Here is a 16,592-nt window from a genome sequence, read left to right as displayed (position 1 = left end):
TACAACAGCAAAAAATGAATAAATTTATTATGCACCATTTATCCAAACTTGGGTTATCCACTCGCTCTTGATTTTTTACATAAATAGATCTAGACCTTTTAAATATATATATATATATATATATATATATATATATAGAGAGAGAGAGAGAGAGAGAGAGAGAGAGAGAGAGAGTCAAGTGTTAAGATGTCAGTCTTTTTGAGTAGAAGACATTGGAGAGAATTCCAAAAACGTGCTTCCAATCTGCTTTGGAAATGACATCTCCAGTATCTGGCCCAGATGGTATGCAGGGGTACACCAGTTCCCAGATTCTGTAGTTAAGGCTGCTGCTATAGCATTCACTTCTTCAAGTTCATGGTTACCAGGAGACCTCAGCAGCCAAGAGCTTCTTCTGATACTGGCCTTTTTTCAAATTTGCAGTGGAGCACCTCAGAGATGACATTTCTACCTAAATAGCTTTACAAGTGGCCCAGAAGGCAAGTTTCCAGGGAGTCCTGAAGTGTGGATTGAAACCAAGTTTTTTTTTTTTTTTTTTTTTTTTCCTTTGTAAGCGGTGTATTTTAAATAACTTTCAAGATACACATATTTTTTTCCTTTAAAAAAGTCTGCTGTAGCAGTTTTGTTCCTGAATTTTGCTGGTCATCCTGATGGTCCCGAGCCCCCAAACTCTGGGTTGTGGAGGCAGCCGAGGCGGAGGCTGGGGGGCCCACACGGCCTGTCCTGGCGGTGCTCGCAGCACTGGCGGAGCAGCTGGGCCCCATCTTGCCACAGCTCACGCATGGCCAGCATGTGAGCGAAAACGTCCATTTATTTCAAAGCAGTAATAATTTAAAATTATAAAAACCTTTCCGCCACTGAACGCTTAGAAGGTGCGGTCAGACAGCGAGGCCAGGGAGGCCGGGGTGCCCCGGCAGGGGCCGTATGGCGCAGGCCTTCCCAAGCCAGGGGGCCCGTGGGCCGGGCTCGGGTCTCGCCCGGGTACAGGCCGGGCCTGCGGTGCCGACCAGCCAGGAGCGGCGCCGCCGGGGCACACGGTCTGCGAGGGCCACGTGGCGCCGGCCGGGGGTGGGGGGCAGAGGCCCCGCACTTTCCCCGGAGCCTCGGGTCCCCCGGGCGGGGGTGGGTGCGGACCGGGGTGGGTGCCGGCAGACGCGGGCTCAGGGGCTCCTTGCGGCGTTCTGGTTGCCGGGCGAGCTGGAGGCGGAGGAGGACGCGGAGACGCTCAGCCCCGCCAGGCCCGGGGCGTTCGTGGCCGAGTTCTGTCCCGTGAGGCTTTTCCGGCAGCCGGGGCAGCCGCCGCGCTTGGCGGGGACAGCGGCGAGGGCGGGAGAAGGGGCAGGTCGGGGCGGGCGCGCGGGCGGGCACCCCCTGCTCCCGCCAGGGCACCCCGCGGCCTCGCGGACCCGGGGCTGCAGGGCAGCCGCCGCCCGCGCCGGCCCGGCGCACGGTCGTCCTCGCACACGGGCGCTCCCGCCCGGAGCCCGGTGCCCCTCGGGGCCGCGGCGGCGGGCAGGGCCTGGGTCTTCTCCGTCCGCCGGTGGGGGCCGCGTTCTCAGACGGATTGAGCGGGCGCGTGAGGACGGCGTCCGGGCCGCGGGCCGCGGGGTCGGAGGGCGGAGCTCCCCAGGGACCCGGGCCGGGGACGGCGGCGGGCGCGATGTCCGTCGGCGCCGGGCGACCCCCTCCAGCGTGGGGGCGCCTTCGTGTCGGCCGGTGGCCCGCCGCGGGGGGAGGCGGCGCGGGGCCCCGGGGGCGGGTGCCGGGACTCGGGCTCTCGCTCCCCCCGGCGCTCGGGGTCCCTGCCGTCGTCAGCCTGCGCCCCCGGAGGGAGCGTGGGGGTCTCGACGCCGCCGTCAGCGATGCCGAGAGCGAACTGTCTGCGGCCCTGCGGTCCTGAGGTCCTGGGCCACGTTCTCCAAAGGCAGCCGGTTCCAGCGGTTCCAGTCCGTGAGGGCTGCGGAGGGGGCAGAACCATCCTCTGTGCCCCTGGTCTCTTCTGGAAGCTCCTCGATGAAACCAGACTCGCGTCTTGGGCAGATATAATCCGGCAGGCGTGGGACGATCTCCACGGAGCAGCAGTGGCAGAAGCACCGTCCGGGCTGTGGCGACGCCTCGGCCTACTCTGTGCCACCCACCCCCAGTACTTCAAGTCCAGGAAAGTAGACGTATGAGCCACAAAAGGCTGGATTACCAATAACTACACATTTTCTCTCGCAGTAATAAAGTTCTAGCCCAGACACTTTTTAGAGTGATTGTGCTTAACGAAGAGTAGAGTTGATGAATGAAGATTCTGTGTATTGATTTAAAGGAAAAAATAAGTCCTTTGCTTCCTCTTTTTCAGAAAATTTCTGATGGGTGTTCACCGATTTGTCTCTCTCTTTCTCAAGTCGTTCAATCTCCAGAGACAGCTTGTACATCTCCAGGGCCATGTCCACATCATCTGGGCTTGGCAGGCGCTGCATGAGCTTTCTGCCTGTGAGCACCTGCTCGCAGCCTTCGGACACCTCCCAGCCACATCCGGGCACTTCTGGGTACCAGGTACCAGGTTCTTCCCTCTGAGCAAGTGATACTTTTCGGACTGACCAAAAGTTTTTCATGGGCAGCACCACAGCAACTTTCAACATTCAGTGAGGGCAAGATGTGAGGGGACTCTTCACTGGCTTCTCAGACTTCACCCTGGAAACAATGGCAATTCCTTATATGTGCTCATCACATATGATTTAGACTTCTCCTTACACTTTACTAGACAATATTTCATTGCTCAAATTCTATTATAATTAATCATTCTTTATATTAACTTTCCGTATTCACATTATTATGTATTTTCTTTGTCTTGATGGTCCATGAATCTTATTTTCATTTGAATAAATGCTATCTATCTATCTGAACACTTAAAGACCTGTGGGAAAAAATCAAGTACCATAAAAATATACATGGCATGATTGCATTTATAAAAAATAGTAAACTACATAAAACACAAACATAAAATATGTAAATAATATAGCTATGTATGATAAAATCATAAAGAATAACAGGAAATAAACATAACAATTCAAGAAAGTGAAAAAGCACGACTGTCGTGAATACATAGGGGACCCAAAGATATTGAAAATATTATTTTCTTAATATAGCTAGTAGGTTCACAAATGTTCACTTCATTACTATTTTTCTCTACCTTGTGTGTTATATGATAGTGTTTTATATAAAATACTTTTAATAAAAAATTATTTCTTATGCTATAGAGTGATTACATTTACTAAAAGTGTAATTTAATTAGTTTCTCAACCATGTGCTGAGCTAGTGATCCTCTGAGCCCTGGGGGGCCAGGCAGGGCGTGAGGCCTCCGCCTTGGAGCAGTTGTGCATGTTCCCCAGTGCGCTCTAGGACACACTGATGCTTTCCTATGTGTGAAGTGACATGAGCAGATTAGACTTGATTCCCTGATAATGCCAGATGAGGGTTTTACCATATTTACCCATTCCCCTTGGATGTTTTACTGAGTTTGATTCTTCCATTTCAGAATAATTATTATTTTTTTGCCTAATTATTATTTTTTTATTTTTAGTCCATAACAAGGAAATAAAAGAACAATATATACACAGATAAATATATGAACACTCACATGACTGTATATAATGTCTAGCTTTATTTCTAATATACTCCTTTAAACTTCACCAATATACCCATCATAAGCCTTTCTGAATGATATACCACAAAAATCTATATGGATTCTCTAAAGAACCCTCTCAGGCTGCTTCTTTCAAAGCCTCTGCAGCTGCCTGCACTGTGAAGGCTGCAACAGCAGTCTTTCTCTTCACTTCTCCCTTAGTTTTGCAAAGATCCACTTTGGTTTCAATATCAAACAGAGCATCAGAAATTCCTGAAAATGACTCCCTTGAATACTTGCTGTGGCTGCTTGGAGCATGGATGACATGCCTGTTGATAAAACAGTATGGTCTTTATTAGTTGCCTAACTGTTACAGAAGAGAAACACAAGAGCATGCTACCATTTTAACATTGAATATTTCTAATTTAACAATTTGAACAAGTCACTTCTCAACTGAACTTCCACATTCAATCATCTCTAAAGACTAGTCTGGCCAGGGAAGGTAGTACAAGCCTGTAATCCCAGCCGCTTGGGAGCCAGAGGTGGGCTGATCACAAGGTCAGGGGTGCGAGACTAGCCTGGAAAGCAAGATGAAACCCCGACTACTGAAAATACAAAAAGTTAGCCAGGCATGGTGGCGCATGCCTGTAGACCCAGCTACTCAGGAAGAGGGAGAATTGCTTGAACCAGGCAGGCAGAGGTTGCAGTGAGCTGATTATGCCACTGAACTCCAGCCTGACCTATAGAGAGAGACTGTCTCAAAAAAAAAAAAAAAATCATCGTCTATGAAATACGTATTAATTAATTATATTTTCACTTTGAGCAAAAACTTAAAAGTGGTAAGTGGTTCAGTGCTACAACAGTAACAACAATATAGAAAACAGCAATCATTCTTGATAAGAGTATTTAGTTACAATTTTCCAAATTCTTCAAAATAAATTACACACAGTTTGTATTAGTATTTCACAGAGAAGAAAATTGAGGTCTGAGAAATCAAGTGACTGAAGTATCTGTCTCAAGGCACATTATAAATAAGTCCTGATTTTTTAATGCATTATAATAAGTTATAGCACAACAGTGATCATTAAAGTCTTGTTTGTGATTAGCCAAAATTTTATTTTTTGTTCTTTTTTAAAAAGTCACACTATCATGTTAGAATATGTGACATAAAACATGAAGAATCATCAGAAACAATTTTGTAATGTTTCACATGACCACGGCAGAAGAATATTTTACAGTAGGAGCTAAGATAGTTCATGCAATAGACCAGGAAGAGAAGAACAAACTCTGACATAAATAAATAAGCTCCAGAGCAGTGGCTCATGCTTTTAATCTCATAAATTTGGGAGGCTGAGGTGGGAGGACTGCTTGAGGTCAGCAGTTGGAGACAATCCTGGGCAACATAGGGACACCCTATCTCGACAAATAAAAGTACAAATATTAGCTGAGCATTGTGGCACGTGACTAGTCCTAGTGATTTTGGAGCCTGAGGTAGGAAGATTGATTGAGCACAAAACTCACATTTTGTAATAGTATATGGTAAATGAAACACAGAATCCCTGTTAGCAGCTCCCATAAACAGATGAGACAATCAAATGAAACATAATTTTAATAAAATGCTATGGGCTTCTGAATCAAAATTACAAGGCATTGCTACAAATACAAAAATTGATGTGGTTACCATATGTAAAGCATGTACACATATAAACACACACACACACACATTCTCTTTCTCTGTATCTTGTGTTAACACGCTGTATCCTTTGTTACAGGGGAAAGAAATAATACAAGAAAAGAAGGATGAAGACACAGTTCTTCCTTTGGTTTCAAAGGTTTGGATGGAAATTCAACATTCAGCTTAATTTACTTAGTGAGAAATTATTATGTGCAATGCACTGCTCAGTTGTTTCAGGAATTGTAAACATCAAATAGAGACACAAACTAGATCTTTACTATTATTTGGAGAAAATGAAACAAATATAGAAATAAGGAAGAAAAAGCTATGTGTCCTAAACAAACCATGTTTCTAATGATGAGGCATTTTGTCAAGGAGGGACATCATCATTTTTCTTTTCAAGTTAGAAAATCAGCTTCATGGAATACACCGTGTTTGAAATCTACTGAAAGTGTTATTCTCATTATTGACTTCTTACCCACAAAAAAAATTGGAAAGAATTATAAACAATAAGGAAACAATTCTCCCAATATTTCCCTAAAGATAACACAATTATTATACTAATTGATTAAATCCCTTTAATTTTTTCTATATTTGTTAAAGTAACCAAATTCTATTTACAATTTTATATGATTTCTGCTTACTTTATATTTTGTCATAAATATCTTAGTATATTGTATTCCTAATCATCAATTTTTTTATATTTATTTATTGATTTATGTGTTTTGGAGACAGAATCTCACTATATCATTGCAGTGGCATGATCTCGGCTCCCTGCGACCTCCACCTCCCAGGCACAAGCGATTCTTCCTCCTCAGCCTCCATAGTAGCTGGGACTACAGGTGCCTGCCACTGCACCTGGCTAGAGCTTTCTAGACTTTCTCCCTATACCCCTTGAGCTGGGTTGAGCAGTGCCAGGTAATATAGGAGGGAATCGTATGTCCCACGGCTGCTGAGAGGCCCTTGGAAGGCTTCATCTGCAGCACAAGGAGAAGGAGAAATATTCCTTCTGGAGTGGGGAGGCCAGGAGTAGCCTTAGATTAAATTCTTACATTACCATAAAAGTGAATTGCTGGGGGCTGTGGCTCAGGCTGCAATTCCAGCACTTTTGTAGTCCAAGGCAGGCAGATCACTTGAGGTCAGGAATTCCAGATAAATCTAGCCAACATAGTGAAACCCCCTCCTACTAAAAATGCAAAAAAAAAAAGTTAGCCAGGCCCGGCAGCGGGCACCTGTAATCCCAGCTACTTGGGAGGCTGAGGCAGGAGAATTGCTTGAACTTCAGAGGCGGAGGTTTCAGTGAACTGCGATAGCTTCGCGGCACTCCAGCCTGGGCGACACAGCGAAACGTCATTAAGAAAACAAACAAACAAACAAACAAAAAAACCTTTTGTTTTGAAGAAACTTAATCAACTGTGTTAACACCCACCTACGCCCTCTGAAATCCAATTAGAGGAAAGGGGTGTGGTCTTCAGAGACGTATAAAAGGACACCGCAGGAGCCAAGCTCATGCTTCTCCAGCACCCACAGAGTGGCTTTGCAGCTGGCCTTGGAGACTTCCAAAAGCTACCGCCACTGCGCCGTGAGACCCTGATCCCTGAGCTGACTTCATCTTTTTGGACAGCAAGCTTTGGTGAGAACGTAGATCTATTTCTGAGGTAAGTGTACACTTTCCAGAGTAGGAGCTGCTATTAGGTTACAAACCAAAACAAACAAAATTTGGGGACTTTATCTGCAAACTTAGATTTTTTTTTTAGATGAAATGATGTCATTTTCTGAGTTTTAAAAACAGCTCCATTTCTTTTTTTAAATTATTTTAAACATAACCCATAGGTTTACAAGCTCCATTTAACCTATTTACAAATTAAACATTTTTGTCATCTGTCTTGCTGCATGATCCTCAAATTAATGCTATGATTAATTTTTTACTTAACGTATTTTTTAGTTGTTTTATAGATTATAATCATTTTGCAGTAGTTTCCAAATATCTAGTAATTCTTTAATCTCTGAAGACTCTGTAAATGGGTTAGGAGTGTTGTAATCTATGTGTAAAAATGTGTTATATTCTACTCTACTAGGGAAAATGTGCCTATGTTGCAATGTATGCCTGTACATAGGTAGAGTGCTTTGAATGATTTGGGCAAACATTTTTTTCTAAAACACGGTAAAAGTCTCTTCAGAAACCTCAGTTCCTCTGTGGAAGAAAGCCAGAAATGGCTATCCATGTAAGAAAGTCTCACGGGCAACTATGCAGAAATATCAGAAATAGAGAGTTTCTGTATTTATACTGTGTAGAAACCAGGATTTTAGATTTTTCCTTTCTTTGTCTCTTTCTTTGTTTTAGACAGGGACACACAGCCTAGAGTGCAGTGGTGGAAATAATCCTCACTACTGGCTCTACTTAATACCTCAAGCAATTCTTCAGCCTCATCCCCCAAAGTAGATGGGACTACAGGCATGGACCACCATGTTGGGCTTTACATATATAATCTATATAGTGTGTGTGTGTGTGTGTGTGTGTGTGTGTGTGTGTGTGTGTTTAAAGATGGGGTTTCACCATGTTGGTCAGGCTGGTCTTGAACTCCCGACCTCAAGTGATCCACCTGCCTTGGCCTCCAAAGTGCTTGGATTACAGGCATAAACCACCAGGCCCGGCTGTGTGTGTGTGTTTTTAGAGACAGGCTGATCTAGACACTTTGCCATCATGTCGCCCAGTCTAGAACTCCTGAGCTCAAAAAATCTGCCTGACTTGGTCTCCCAAAATGCTAGGATTACAAGTTTGAGCTACCTTGCCTGGCCTACGTTTTCTTCCCCCCACCCTTCCATTTAAAACACCACCTTACTGTCTAGTGCCTTTTATTATTGCATGATACTGAGTATTTTTCTGACTGTGTGAAAGAGTAATGACAATGCTTCCAAAGGGCTTAGAAAACATTTCTATCCTCTGTTAACCCTTCTATATTTTATCAATATATCCCCAAACTAACAGACAGTCCAGGAATAGTAAACATGCCACAAAGTTTTTGTTGATTGAATGAACACAGCAGCCTAAAAAATGATGATTGTTTGTTCTATCTTGGAGAAGTGCCTTTACCTTGGTTTGTTTTGCCTTGGAGTGTAAAGGCTAGCTTTGCCTGATTTTGGACATAGAATGACCTCTGCTTTATTTTCAAGCAGGGGCCCTCTGGACAACTCTGAGGGATCCTTGTTACAGTTAAATCAAACGATGAGAGTAGAAGAGCTTAGTTAGCATCCCTTCTCCAAACCAGTCCCTGGCAATTTAGAGTGTAACTACCCCATGAGTTGATAGCTTGATTAAATCCTAGAAGCCCAAGCAACTTGGTGGACACTAACACCTCAAAAAACTGACATTCTTCTGTGCAAAAGAGTTGGGTTTGGAAAGCTGGTTGTGCGTTGACTGGAGAACAATCACATTTTTCTGCAGAGGTTGATGGCTCTTAGTGCCTCAGTTTTCTATTTGTCCTATCTCTGTCATTGCAAATGAAAGCCAATTCTTCTCTAGAAAAAAAAACAAGATGTTATTTGATCACAACCTGATTGAGACTTTGCTTGGATCTTTGTCTCTCCAGGGCAGAAGATTAAATTCTTGTGGTTTTCTTCCCCCAGGAAAATGGACTCAGACTTCCCACAGGCCTTCCAGAAGGAACTCACCTGTGTCATCTGCCTGAACTACCTGGTAGACCCTGTCACCATAGGCTGTGGGCACAGCTTCTGTAGACCCTGCCTCTGCCTTTCCTGGGAAGAAGCCCAAAGTCCTGCCAACTGCCCTACGTGCAGGGAGCCATCACATCAAAAGGATTTCAAAACTAACATTTTTCTGAAGAATTTAGTGATGATTGCCAGGAAAGCCAGTGTCTGGCAATTCCTGAGCTCTGAGACACAAGTATGTGGGACCCATAGGGAAACAAAGAAGATGTTCTGTGCCACGGACAAGAGTCTGCTCTGCTCGCTGTGCTCTAACTCTCAGGAGCACGGGGCTCACAAACACTGTCCCATTGAAGGGGCAGCTGAAGAACACCGGGTAAGACACAGTGCTGGGATCACCTGCAGGCTGGAGGGTGGAGGAGTTAAAGAGATGAGAAGGGAGATGAGAACCATTGTGGTGATCACTCCATCCTTTACTGAGTGCCAGGTGCTTTTGGAGGTACCAATGATGAAATTTTGAATTCAATATGCAACTATACCTGCCTTCACAAAGCCTGCACCCAAAAAGAGGGTGATTAAGTGAACGTCACTATTACTTTGACTCTACAGTATAACACTAAAGGCATCGAAAAGCTACCAAAACTACAAGAACAAAGAAAATACATTTTGGAAATGTATTTAATCTTACTGGACAAATGACAAAAGCAGGCGGCCAGCATAGTGGAAGGGTGTTTCACTGATCATTACCTAGGTTACAAGAAATCTTCACTCACCAGTTCCCTAAACTGTTATACATCTGAAACCTCAGATTTGAAAATACTGAGGATGAGCAGTGAAAAAACTTGGTTTATTTTCCTCTCTCTAGTCTGTTCATACATTTTAACCCTTGCCTGCGTATCTCACTCAGAGTATGGAATCTATGGTATTTGATTTTCTGTTGCTCACCCTCATAATTCTTTTGCAGGAGAAGCTCTTAAAGCAAATGAGGATTATATGGGAAAAAATTCAAGAAAATCAGAGAAATCTAAGTGAGGAGGTAGAAACAAGCATCCTCTGGAGTGTAAGTATGAGATCATGTGTCTTCAGGACATGTTTGAGACAGGCATGCCGGGAACATTTATATTAGCAACTTGAGTTGAAATTCTTATATGCCAGATTTTGTCATATGTTTATTTATAGCCTGGAAAACAACCTGACTGTTCAACATAACAATTGTTCAGGTGTTCTGGAAATGTTTTTCAGATAAGTAAATATATATATGTATATTTACATATATAAATATATATATATATATATATGTAAATTCTGAGAGGCCAGTGTGTGCTTAAAATTAATCAGTATTTCAGGCAGAGATTTCTGTATGAGATGAATTATGTAATACTGATTAAATAATATGTAAATGAGAAATAAAGGCATTTAGCAGTAAATATGATGTTGCTCCTAGGGAAAAAAGTGGGTGGAAACAGTAATTTAAGAACTATGCCTGTGCTAGTGAAATCTGATAGCAAAGGACCCAGACCATGATGCCTGTTTGAGTAGGAGAAAATGTAACATGATGAAAAGCTGAGGAGAAGAAACGAAAATGACGAGGGGAGTGAGAGAACAGTTTGTCAATATTGGGAGGAGAAACACAATGGAATGGGGATTCATGTTCTTAGAATGGTGAGGTGAGACTGTAGCTTTAGACAGAAGAAGGGAGGAGACAGAGCAGAGGTGGTCAGTTTCAGAGATGGGGGCTACAATGTTTATTGAGATCTTTTTTGTGTGATGGCTTCTGACCCTGATTATAATATACTGACAACATTTACTAAGAATGACTGTTTAGGCTGTGAAGGACAAAGATTTGAGACTACAGACTAATTGAGTAACAAATATATATATTGTTGATGATGATTTAACAATCAATGATAAATTTTACTTGTTTTCTAGTGGTATTTCAGATTTGAGAGGACATATATTTAAACATTTAAATCTAAAGGGCTTTTATGCAGGTGTTCAAGAATTGATGAATTATAAACATTTTGAAGGAAGGTCTTTTTTTAGTTTCTGGGGTACATGTGCAGGTCATGGAAGATTGTTGCATAGGTACATTCATGGCAAGGTGGTTTGTTGCCCCCATCCCCCCATCACCTATAACTGACATTTCTCCCCACGTTATCCCTCCTACCTTCCCTCCCACTATTCCCCTCAGCACCCACAATGGACCTCAGTGTGTGATGCTCCCATCTCTGTGTCCACATGTTCTCATTGTTCAACATCCACCTATGAGTGAGAACATGTGGTGTTTGATTTTCTGTTCTTGTGTCAGTTTTTTGAGAATGATGGTTTCCAGGTTCATCCATGTCCCAACAAAGGACACAAACTCATCATTTCTTATAGCTGCATAGTATTCCATGGTGTATATGTGCTACATTTTCTTTGTCCATTCTATCATCAATGGGCATTTGGGTTGGTTTCAGGTCTTTGCTATTGTACACAGGGCTGCAATGAACACATGTGTGCATGTGTCTTTATAATAGAATGATTTCTAGTCCTTTAGGTATACACCGAGTAATGAGATTGCTGGGTCAAGTGGAATTTCTATTTCTAGATCCTTGAGGAATTGCCACACTGTCTTCCACAATGGTTGAACTAATTTACACTCCCATCAACAGTGTAAAAGCATTCCTATTTCTCCACATCCTCTCCAGCATCTGTTGTCTCCTGATTTTTTAATGATCGCCATTCTAACTGATGTGAGGTGGTATCTCAATGTGGTTTTGGTTTGCATTTCTCTAATGCCCAGTGATGATGAGCATTTTTCATGTTTCTTGGCCTCACATATATCTCCTTTTGAAATGTATCTGTTCATATCCTTTGCCCACTGTTGGATGGGTTTGTTGGTTTTTTTCCTGTAAATCTGTTTTAGTTCTTTGTAGATTCTGGGTATTAGCCCTTTGTCAGATGGGTGGACTGTGGATATCGCTCTGGTTCTGTGTCTCACTCAGTGGGAGCTGCACTCCAGAGAAGCTTCCTTTCAACCATCCTGGTCTCCCCTAAGGAAGATCTTTTTAACTTATCCTAGTGTTTGTAAAGAATGAAAATTAAATGAAGGAAAGGTCAGGATGAATTAGTGGGTTCTGTGAGGTGGAAGTCGACCTGGGTATGTAACCTACAAAATCCATGTCTCTCCAGGCCTATGCACTTCTTCGTGCACAGATGATCAGGGTTGAGTATATGAAGCTGCATCCAGTTATCCATGAGGAAGAAAAACAACATTTAGAGAGACTGTGCAAGGAACACCAAGAGATATTTTCACAACTCCAGAGAAGTTGCATCAACATGCATCAAAAGAAGCAGCACTTGAAAGAAATGTATCGGGAACTAATGGAAATGTGTCATAAACCAGATGTGGAGCTGCTCCAGGTAAGAACTGAGGATGTCCCTTGAGACACTTCATATTAGCTGACATTTACATCTTTGCTTTTCATTGGGTACCAAAGACATACTTCATCTCCTGCATTGATGGTGATAGACATTCCCACCTAGTTATAGAGATAAACTACAACTCCTAACCTAATCATAGAAACAAAGCTTTATGGAGCTGTGCAGATAGATTTCCACAGAACATTTTCCACCTCAAGCTTTCTTCTCCAGTTCATTTCATTAAAACTCTGGAAGAGAAAACATTCATGTGAAAATAATATTTTTGTCTATGTTGGATGATACATAGAAATTATGAAGAAACTAACATTTCCTTCTTCCTTTTTTCGGGCAGTCCTAGGTTTGAAATGCCCTTGACTTGAGCCACATTACCCCTCAGGAACTAGCCCTGAAAAAGACCACATTGTAGACAGCTGCAGCAATGCACAGTCACTACTCAACCTTTCTCTCTCACTCAGATCCAGGGTCCTGAATTTATCAGAAACAGATTCTGTCAATTGGTCTTACTGGTATTAATGTGAGAAATGAGAATACATTTTAAAAGACCTGCAGTGATAGTATGTAGTACTTCGAAAGTTTTCAAAACCTAAAGACTAGACAGGTAGAATCTAACAACTTGTGTGTTCATTTGCTTCCTTCTTTTGAGACAGAGTGTTGTTCTGTCACCCAGTCTGAGTGCAGTGGCCTAATCTCAACTCACTGCAACTTCTACCTCCTGTGTTCAAGCAATTCTCCTGCCACACCCTCCCCAGTAGCTGGGACTACAGGCATGCACCATGACACCCAGTTAATTTTTTTTTTTATTTTTATCAGAGATGAGGTTTTGCCATGTTGGCCAGGCTAGTCAGGATCTCCTGTCCTCAGGTGATCCATTCACCTTGGCCTCCCAAAGCGTTGGAAATACAGATATGAGCCACTACACCCAGCCAGAATAACAACTTTCTAAAGAAGTATCTTTTTTCTCTCTCTCTTTACAGGATTTGGGAGACATCATGGCAAGGTATGTTTTTGGTCATCATTGCAGGCCGAAGCACAAGGTGTGCTATGAAAAACATCAAGCTGTTTTCAACAAAGTGAAAACATAATTTGTTAACATAATGTGTCAGTGTGATTGTGTGTGTATGTGTGTGTACTCAGGTGTTCGTGTGTTATGTTGAATATGTTTTCTTATGCCCTGTATCAGATTTTAATCTTTTCTTACTTTCCCAAGTGACTCAGGGGGTAATGTTTTGAAGAGTTCAATGCAGAAGTTACTAGAATATAGTTGCCTAATTTTAAGATTCAGAATCATAATTAGAAACAAACTATTTGGTGGCAGATAGAGAGAGAGGCAATTATCTTTCAGTGGTAGTAGGTTAGAAATGGAGTGAATCCTTAGAAAGATTCCCTAAGAGAGCCATAAACCCATCCTAGGATTGTGGAGTTACATGACAATATCAGAAGTGCGTTTGAATGAAGGATTTCCTGTTGGAATCTATTTCTTAAACACAGACACCAGAAAGGTTAACCAACTGCACCTGCTTCCTTGCAGGAGCGAGTCCGTGCTGCTGCACATGCCCCAGCCTGTGAATCCAGAGTTAACTGCAGGGCCCATCACTGGACTGGTGCACAGGCTCAACCGCTTCCGAGGTGAGTGTCGCCGTCTTGCTGGGATCAATATGTAATGTCTTCAAGTATGGTTTCTATGGGCAGTTTTCCTAGTGTAATGATATTTCATCTGGAAGAAACTAGTTTGTGAATAAGTCTTTATATTTATAGTTTCACTATCATCAGACAGACTAAAAGCTGGTAAAATGTAATAAGAATCAGCCATATAACATATTACTTAGAAAAACATAAAACATGCAGAATGGCTCCTTAGGACTTAGAAACATTCTCTGACAAAATTTCATGTATACAAGTATTACATGAGGTATACAGAACTGAGTTAATTCAGGACATTTCAACTTCAAATTAAGTGCTGTTAATGATTGTGATTTGGTGACAGTGTTTTTTTTTTTTTTAAGTAAATTTCAGGTGCATTTGTAAGTTTCATAGCATTTGTAATTTTAATCATGTGCATTTTAATCAACCAAAACACCCCCTATGAGTAACTTAAATAGCAATGCAAATCTGAGAATCTGCAAACAATAGGAAAGTGATTTGGTGGTTGATGAGCCCTTAGATAGAACTCCAGGACAGATCATGATCAATCAGGCAGGTAAAAGAAGTCTGTGCTGAAATCCAGCATGAAAGTCAAATAATTCCTGCAAGGAATCTGCACTTTCCAGAAGATGGATTCAGATTTTCTCTTTAAGTATGAATTTGCTTACTTAAGTGGCAGATCATATTTCTGGCAAAGTGATAATTTATTTAGGTGTAAGAATGGCTCCCCACCTCGTCTCCTGTCCCCAGCCTCCTGCTCGTCCCTGACAGGGAAGAGGAAATGCACATATATTTTATTGCCATGGACTTGGATGCAGTGCAAGAGCTTCCAGTTTTTCCGTTGTTATAAGAAGTAGCTGACTAGACTTAGGCATGACAATCCTCCCCTTATATTTTTGAGTTTATAGAAATTGTGGTCCTTGTAGTTTAGCCATGTACTTATGCAGGTATCCTAACACCCTCTGATTCCAACATTTTTCCAGACAAAAGTTGCCTTTTAATCTTGACCTGTGGTTTCTAGTGAGAGTCTCTTTCTTATCTGAACCTAAGAATGTATAAGCTGCTTTTCACTGGAACATTCTCTTTTTTCTACAGTGGAAATTTCCTTCAATTATGAAGTAAGCAATCACAATATCAGCCTGTTTGAGGATGTGAGAAGTTGGATGTTTAGACCTGAACGGGAAGGTGGATCTGTGAATTCTGACAGACCTGACTATTTTGCTGCATGGGGAGCCCAGGGCTTCTCCTCTGGGAAACACTATTGGGAGCTGGATGTGGACGACTCTTGGGACTGGGCTCTGGGTGTCTGTAAGGACTCCCAGATAAGGAATAATGGCACCATGATTACATCTGTGGACATATTTCTTCTTTTATGTGTGAAGGTGAATCATCATTTCCGTCTCTTGACCAGCTCTCCAATGCTTGCTCACTATGTAGAGAAACCTCTGGGCCGGGTTGGTGTGTTTCTGGATTTTGAAAGTGGAAATCTGAGTTTTTTGAATGTAGCCAAGAATTCCCTCATATGGCGTTACCCGGCTGGCTCCTTAAATTTCCCTGTCAGGCCTTTCTTTTACACTGGCCACAGATGATTAAGATAAAGAAAGCTGACTGTTTGGGAACTGCATGTACAAGGGAGTCCTTCACTGTTCAAGCAAAGGAACCATACTGTTCGGGCTTTTATTCTGTTTTAGTGTCACTTTATTACAGTTAAATAAAAAATATGTAAAATGCAAAATAGTTTTGTATGCTTTTCTACAATTAAAATAATCTCTAATGGCCCATTACCTAAAGTGTATATTGTGATTTTCAACTGCTTTGTGAATTTATTGGATGGAATTCTGGAAATACGTGGGTGTGTGATTCCAGCTGAATGATCTCAGGCAGGAACATAATTTGCACATCATGGACAGACAGGATTTTGTACAATGCATTTGCAAGTGTGGGAGCTCCCTCCTATTGATACAATAAAGTCTGCACCTCATCACTTTAGGGGGAACATTTATTTTAAACCTAAATTGTCACTGAATCTTTGGGCAAAAATGAGGATTTAACAGGCATGTGTCCTATGGTGACAAAAACACATTCTGAGAAATGCATTATTAAGTGTTTTTTATCACTGTGTGAACATCAGAGTGAACTTACAAAAACCTAGATAGAACAGCCATCTGCAGACATGGGCTAAATGGTGCAGCCTGAGGAGCATTGCTTCTCTGAGAACTTGCCAGCAATGCCTGAGCTAGAACCCAAAAGGTTTAACCCACATTGACTTCTGTAGCTGTTTAAAAAAGCAAACAGCATCACCCAGGGGAAAATAGACAGAGGAGCAGACTGTCTGCTTTAAAATGTGTTTATACTTAAAATTCACACAGATTGTGAATTCTCACTGATAACCTAGACCTGAGACATCATCATCACCTTATGTTACAGTGGGAACACATTAGTGTCAGGAAAAAAGAAAACAAGACAAAACAAGCAAAACCCAGTTCTGATAAAAACCCAGATTCTAGTGAGTCAATTGAGTCTGTCTACCTACCACATGGTCATTTTCATGATCACCAATTAAATAATGGCAACAGA

At 42.2% G+C, this 16,592-nt stretch overlaps 1 protein-coding gene, 1 long non-coding RNA gene and 1 pseudogene across 3 annotated transcripts in view; 1 reads left to right on the top strand and 2 right to left on the bottom strand.

Annotated features, from left to right (window-relative positions):
• Positions 1–16,592, bottom strand: part of LOC141582279 (uncharacterized) — a 267,838-nt gene that overhangs the window by 222,651 nt on the left and 28,595 nt on the right. The window lies entirely within an intron of this gene.
• Positions 1,158–2,624, bottom strand: LOC141582298 (uncharacterized; annotated as a pseudogene).
• On the top strand, positions 6,836–15,714 carry LOC141582157 (tripartite motif-containing protein 43-like). Its single transcript, XM_074389725.1, has 7 exons — positions 6,836–6,940; positions 8,910–9,324; positions 9,913–10,008; positions 12,123–12,353; positions 13,349–13,371; positions 13,903–14,000; positions 15,111–15,714. The coding sequence occupies exons 2-7, from the start codon at positions 8,914–8,916 to the stop codon at positions 15,602–15,604; spliced, it is 1,353 nt and encodes a 450-aa protein (XP_074245826.1). The 5' UTR covers positions 6,836–6,940; positions 8,910–8,913; the 3' UTR covers positions 15,605–15,714.

Source organism: Saimiri boliviensis, chromosome 19, assembly GCF_048565385.1.
Source record: "Saimiri boliviensis isolate mSaiBol1 chromosome 19, mSaiBol1.pri, whole genome shotgun sequence".
Classification (NCBI taxonomy): Eukaryota; Metazoa; Chordata; class Mammalia; order Primates; family Cebidae; genus Saimiri; species Saimiri boliviensis.
The sequence above is the reverse complement of the archived record's forward strand: the minus strand, read 5'-3'. Positions and strand labels throughout refer to the sequence as shown.